Source organism: Tupaia chinensis, unplaced genomic scaffold, assembly GCF_000334495.1.
Source record: "Tupaia chinensis unplaced genomic scaffold, TupChi_1.0 Scaffold000133_1, whole genome shotgun sequence".
Classification (NCBI taxonomy): Eukaryota; Metazoa; Chordata; class Mammalia; order Scandentia; family Tupaiidae; genus Tupaia; species Tupaia belangeri.
Genome location: NW_006159602.1, coordinates 3,384,785 through 3,391,878, shown reverse-complemented (window position 1 = coordinate 3,391,878; position 7,094 = coordinate 3,384,785). Strand labels below are relative to the sequence as shown.

The window sequence follows — 7,094 nt, the reverse complement described above, 5'->3', positions numbered from 1 at the left end:
ACTCTTTCTGGTGAGCATGTGTGCCTGGTAGCAAATTTAAAAATAATAATGATAAATAATTAAATAATTCTTGAAAAAATAAAAATGCTTGTAAATAATGTCTTTAAAATTTTCATTAATCAGGCAAAGATCTATCTTCACTTTCTTTTTTTACCATAGTAACTAGTAGCAAAAATAACCATATCAGTTCTACAGAGTAGTAGTGAAGGGAGCCAGATACCACATGGCAAACCATGGTTTGAACCAGAGGCCTAAAAACAATGCTGGACACATGCACATGCATTCCCCAAATCTTGACAGGTAGAAGAAATGGAAGAGAAGGGACTGCAGCATGGTTGTGCACCAAGAATGGAGGGTTCTTTTACCCCTGTCCCTCTGGCAAGTGAAAATACCGTCTGGAAATTTAAAAAAAAGAAAGAAAGAAAGAAAACACTAAGGTGCACAACATAGTATTCTTTGTTGAAGACAGTGGATATGGTAATATCTTTGATTTTATCATCAAATATTGCATGCATGCTTTGAAAAACATAGTGTAGGAGCCAGCAGGTGACATGGTGTTTGAGGCATTGGGCTTCATGGCAAAGGCAGTTCAAGTTCTAGATCCGGCAGCTTGAAAATCACACTGGGCACATGTGCATACATGTCCAAAATCCTGAGAGGAAAGTGGAGGAGAAAGGACTGCAGTGTAGCTATCCCCGCTAGGGGGCGATTTCTCACTTTCTTTTTGTCTTTCCAATGAGCACACACACACTATAGCAAAGAAACTCTCTTAAAAAAAAGTGTATCCTACAGAGACATACAACAATTAAATGTAAACAGGAAATTATAAAATAAATATATACACATTAAAATAAATTACCAATAAATCGATTTAAATTTTTAAAATTAATTTTATTTATTATTATTATTATATTATTTTTAATTTGACTAGAGAGGAACAGATCCAGAGACAGGGAAAGTGAGAAAGCAAATTATCAGGTCTGGGACTAAAACTGTGGTCAGGCATGTGGGAGTCCAGCACCTTAACTACCATGCCACCTGCTGGCCCCAATTTAAAATTTTTTAAGCAATAATATCTGAAAATCCAGGTTTGAGGTGCTAGTTACACTGCTTCCTAATAAATGTTATAATTAAATGTACAACTATTTTTTAAAGCAAAATTCCAAAACAAAAATAAAAACCTAAGAACTATGCACTGAAATATTATCATATTAAATATGACTTTACATACTTGGTTACTGTGTTTTTCAGTTAAATTTATTTCTTATTTTTTACAAATTAGCTTGACATTCCACCATAAGATAAAGCATGGTTTCTGTGATCATTTCTACTAAAAATCCCTTGGACAGTAAGGTAAATCCCTAATTTAACATTGTTTCTTGGAGAAAACGCAACTAAACTTTTGTATTTTCTTAAATCACCATTCCCAAAAATAGATCCAATGAATGTGTTAGAACTACCCACAAACTCAAAGAACACTAGAATATTTTTTTCCCCTGCCTAGGCAAAACAATAAGATGATGACCAGAAGATTTCAGAGAAAGATATTTCTATACCCTGTCAAATAAAGCAAACTAACCTATGGGTTCAATACTGCCTTTAATACACTTTCCTTAAATTTATTACACATACCACTGCTAAACAAATCTTTAAAACACTGCTTCCTTTTAGTCAGAAATTTTCTATGCAAGTTCTACACTTTAAGTTCACACTCTGTATCTACCTTTTATCTTTTGCATCACTGACCCCAGTTTTTCTGTAGCCCAAAATGACCAGCAACACCTCCACCAGCCTATTGTAGGCTTCTATTCAAACCCATGCTACTCTTGTTTCCTAAACTGTGTACAGGTAACTCACCCCACAAAGATGCCCTTTCTCCTCCAACAATTCAAACACCACTTTGGAATTTCTCAAAGCCTGGCTCAGTCCCCATTTCTTCTCTACCTGATTTATACTCATTTATCTACTTTAAATGCCTATGAGGCTTAAAACTTCAAATTCCAAGACAGAACAATATATTACTAACTGAGATTTTGTCATGTATTGCTTTGTAATCATTTTTGTAAGTTTTATTCTTTATTCCACACTTAAACTGAAAGGACAGGCTCTGTCATAAACCTCTCTTACTTTCCAGGCCAATACAACATTGCTGAGCACACCAAAACACGAGCTAGTTGAGGCCATGGCTGAATATCCTGCAGAAGATCTTGAAAATCATGCCCTGATTTATAATCCAAAATCAAAAAGGTAGGACCCACTACTTCAAAAAAAGAAATAAAGAACACACATTACACAGCACTATCAATCCAAGATTCTAATAGAAACCAAATATGAGCTAATGCAATTCTGTAACTGAATGAATTTTACTACACTTGGCCTCTTCTGTCTAACCCTATTTGATTTTATTTTCATGATATTCTTTGTATGTTTTCTGTAAATAAATGAGTTACATTTATTAAAATTTTTTTGAAAAGCACTACAAAATGCTTTGTTTTGTCTCAGTCTAACAAAATGGATTTTTTAATAAGAATTATTTTTATTTATCTTAATTTATATATTTAAATTTGACCTGAGAGAGACAGAGTGAGAGAGAAAGAGAAAGAGAGAGAGGAAGAGAAAGTGAGAAAGCAAGCAGCCTGCTCCAGGACTCAAACCATGGTCTATAAAGTGTTCTCAAGTTAAGGACTCACTCATTCCAAAAGTCCATGCCCAAGTTGGCTTGACTCACCGGTCAACTTGGAGCATAAAATACTTGAGGATAAAACCCATTACTCAAAGCATCTGCCTCTACCTTTGCTATTCTCTCTGCTAAGAGCCACTTTTTACTGGCCTCCCCATGAAGAGACCAAAAATCTTTTGGATCTTGATGTAGATAAGATGTTGATCAGCTTCTGTTCTAGTTACCTATTGCTACATAATAACCATCTCAACATTCAGTGGCTTAAAATAACAAGAATCATTATTTTGTTCACATAAATATAATTAAGGCAGGGTTCAGGAAATCCAATCTCTGCTCTCCATAAATGAGCTATGGCTGTTCAACTTGGGGAGAAGATCCACCTCCAAGATGGTTAAATGTTTACTGTTAACTGGAAGTTCAGCTGGTGCTAAAGAATCAAGGGCCTTGGTTCTTTCAAAGGGCTTTCTTTTGGCATTCTCTTGGATTCCAAAATGGAATATCAAAAGATGGCCAGGTTGGGAACCAGCAGTTAGCGTAATGGCTATGTCGCTGGACTCCCACATAGTCGACTGCGGTTCGTGTCCCGGACCCAGTGGCTTAAAACTCACGCCGGGCGCGTGTGCGTGCGTGCCCAAGATCCCAAGAGGAGAATGGAGGAGAAGGGATTGCGGCGTGACCATCCCCCCTGGGGGGTGATTTCTCGCTTTCTGTCTCTATGTCTGTCTCTGTCTGTCTGGCGAGCGCACGCGCCCTACAGTGAAAATCTCTCCAAAAAAAAAAAAAAAAAAAGATGGCCAGGTTATCACCTTTCCTGATATAACTGGAAATCTATATAGCATCATTTGTACTATATTAACGGGCCTATCTATAAAGAGTCAAGTGGGCATAGGCCCCCCTCTCTAGGGGTATCTACTATCTTTGCTCCTATTTGAGGATAAGGGTGGGATCTGTACTAATTCAACATCTTTCTCAGTATATACCTTATAATTCAAAAAATTTTTTAAAGAATTCTTTATTTTTAATTTTATTTATTCATGAACTTATTTTATTTTGACCAGAGAAAGATACAGAGAGAGAGAGAGAGAGAGAGAGATAGAGAGGAAAGTGAGAAAGCAAGCCACCAGGTCCAGGACTTGAACCACAGTCAGTCATGTGGGAATGTCCAGCACCATAACCACCATGCCACCTGCTGGTCCCCCATAATTCACAAATTTAAGTTAATAAGCACTAAAAAATACAAGTCTTGTGTTCAAAAAAAGTTGGGAAATGGACTTCTCACAGTCTTTTTTTTTTTAATTACTTCTTTTATTTTATTTATTATATAACATACTAAGGTATACTGCAATTCTCCAATGGAAAAGACTATGCCTGCTTCCCAAACTATTTTGGCCCTGAAACATTCGGGGTTTTTAAAGACTAATTCTTATTTCTACAGAGTGCCCTTTGAGACACACAGCCTGGTAAGACTTGGCAACTTATCTTGAACTTAATAGGTAGGTATTCAACAAATATCTGCTTAATGAATTTATAAGTGACCCTGGTTACTAACAAAAAACTTTCCCATAAAGGCAGCCTGCCCAAAGAAAAGGGAAAAATCTTGAAGAATGACAGAAGTGAAAATTAGCAAACAAATGGAGCTCAAGTGTCCCCTTAGTGCACTAGAAGAGAGGAATATCGGCAAAACAAAAAAAAATTACCACCCCAGACACTTTTTAGAAATGAAGATATACCTAATCCAAATCACATAGGAATCCCTGCATGAATGTCCACCCTGACTTGATAATTTGAAAACACTTGGAAAAGGATCCGTTCAGAAAGATCAACAAGCGTTGAAACTAAGAAGGTATTCTGGGCAATTTCCACAATATATACTATCACCGTAACTAAATTATTTATTTCTAAATAATTTCTGTTAACTGAGGTAATATCTTGCAATTTGATTTACTGTATGAAGTTGTCTATATTTTTTTTAAAAAGGGTCATAAGACCAATACTAAGATTTTAGAAGAACAATTAATGAAATTTGATGGATTCGAAAGCTTGCTTTTGTTTTCATTTAACTTTTCTCCCTCAATGTGGAAAATGAAAGCGTAATTCCTAACAGTGCATGAAAACCAGGATGCATAAAGACAAAATACCCTTGACTATATCCTGCCCTATTTCCCAGCTCCCCCCAACTGTGACTAAGAAAGAGAAGTAGGAGAAAAAGACACTCCCTGACTTCTACAACCTAGATCCTATGGCAGTATTTACAGGAAATGGCAGCAGTGACTGAAGTGCTTTTGCTTTTGTGTGTGTATTTTTCTCCTTCCAATAAAGCCAAAAGGTCAACTTTTCAGTTGAGGATGAAAACTTACTCAAGAGCAGAGTCCATCATAAGACTAGACTCATAGTCATCTCCAAAAAAATAAAAATCAAGAATTCTTAATTATAACTATTAAGACTTAATTGTAGCTATTCATTTAATGCTTTAGATTTTGACAAATCATCAAGCTATATATGGCAAAGATAAAAAAAAAATTACATGAATTAAGGTCTATAAAAATGTTTAAGTTTGTCCTAAGACCCTTCTGGCCACAGGACTACTTGTCACTAACAGAATCTTACCAACTACCATGTAACTGAGGTTATTAAGTTAAATTAAACCATAATTTGATATACCTATTTTACTAAATGGCAAGACCCTGGAAAACAAAATATACTGGGTAGTGCAGTATCTTCAAAAAGTTCATATTAAACACATATTATGAAGAAACTATGCATGGATTTAAGATATTTTGCCTCAAAATAAATTTCTACTTGAAATCCATTTTTTACAAACTTTTTGAAGTCCTTTCATATTTCTCCACCTCTTCTCCATACTTACAAGGAGGGATGCAGGATCAAATATATTTTCAAGTTACTGGACTCATATGGTTAAACGTTTTAAAAAAATAAACACAATATGGTCCAAGACACAATTAAGAATGTCAAGCAGAATTCATTAATTAAAAGGATAATAGCTTATGAACTCTATGACAACATAATATTATAGTTTTCTATTAACAGCTAGCTTGTCACAAAATTCATTAAGTAAACTAAAGATCTCAAACAACCTTGTAGTTTACCTTCATAAGATGTAAAAATAAAAGAAGGAACTTCAGAACTATTTAATATCTTGCCCAGGGACACAGAGCAAAAGTTCTTACCAAGAAGATGTCGGCCTCCCTGCACTGGTATTAATATTCAGATTACACAATTTTGGAATTAAGAGTAATATCACGTATCTCCCAACACTTTATTTAGCAGAAAATGCAACTAATACTTTTGAAGTCTTCCTTGTAATGATAATCCTTCACTTACAAATTAGTGTTTTATTACAATTATCACGATGGCATGTATTACAATTATCTAACTGCTGCTTGAAAGTTAAAATACAGTAACAATGACAAATAAAAAGTTCCATTTATTATAAAAACTGTGGCATTCAACTTTATGCCACACTGCTGAATCTTAGGTAGAAAAGGATACAATTTTTACTCATAAAGAAATTCTCTATTGTCAACTCAGTGTTCTCAATTATTATTCACATTTTGCTACTTAATATGAAATACCACCACACAAGAGGGACTTTCTTTCCTTTTATGTCTTTGTCTTCATTTCTTTCACACAAGGAGATGCTTTATATGTTTCATTGTCATGTGATGCAATTAGCGTTTTCCCATTCTATTAACGTAAATATCACAAGTTCTGAAGATGGACTCCACAAAATTAAATGTTAAGGTTTAGATACTGAAAACGTTCAAGGAAATAGTATACATTTAGAATCTGCTCTCTATTACACGTTAAGGGTTCTCTAGCGGGCAGTTAGGTGATTTTATACTACACTTAAAAATACACTTAAATTCCTTAAGATCCGAACACATGATGATGTTGGTTTTGCCTTCCTTCAGTCGGAAGGGCTAAGTAGGCCTTTATTGTCCTAAAAAATACTCCCAGCCTTTTCAAACGTTAAAAGTAAACTGGAAAGCGCCTGCATATCACTCGTAACATTTAGTAATGGAATCATCATTCAACGAGAAGCCCCCAGAGTGTGGATCTCGGGTGGGACCCCTCAAATACTGTGTTGCAAGGATCCAAGGGAGAAGACAAGGCTGGCCAACGTGGGTTCCTGGCTCCTCTTTTCCCGTCCACAGTCAGCCCTCCCCACCTACTACTCATCCTGAATAGACGTGCTCCAACGTCCGAGCCTCCTAGATCCTCTCTGCGGCCCTGGCAGACAACGCCAATCCCGCTCCTTTCCAACACCTGCTTCCCCTCCGGGTCGACCTGCCCACCTCGGTCCAGGGCCACCCCTCCCCCACCTCACGCCCCGCCCGCGCTGACACCGGAGCCGCCACCCCACCCCTCGGCTCTCGCACCTTTCTTCCCCGGG

At 36.5% G+C, this 7,094-nt stretch overlaps 1 protein-coding gene across 1 annotated transcript in view; it reads right to left on the bottom strand.

The window, feature by feature from the left end:
* The window catches only part of EXOC5 (exocyst complex component 5), a 60,171-nt gene extending 57,987 nt beyond the window's left edge, over positions 1 to 2,184 (bottom strand). The window contains exon 1 of the mRNA XM_006144872.3: positions 2,128 to 2,184. Within this exon, the coding sequence (XP_006144934.1) occupies positions 2,128 to 2,184 (57 nt within the window). The remainder of the gene's footprint in view (positions 1 to 2,127) is intronic.
* Positions 2,185 to 7,094: the final 4,910 nt, after the last annotated feature.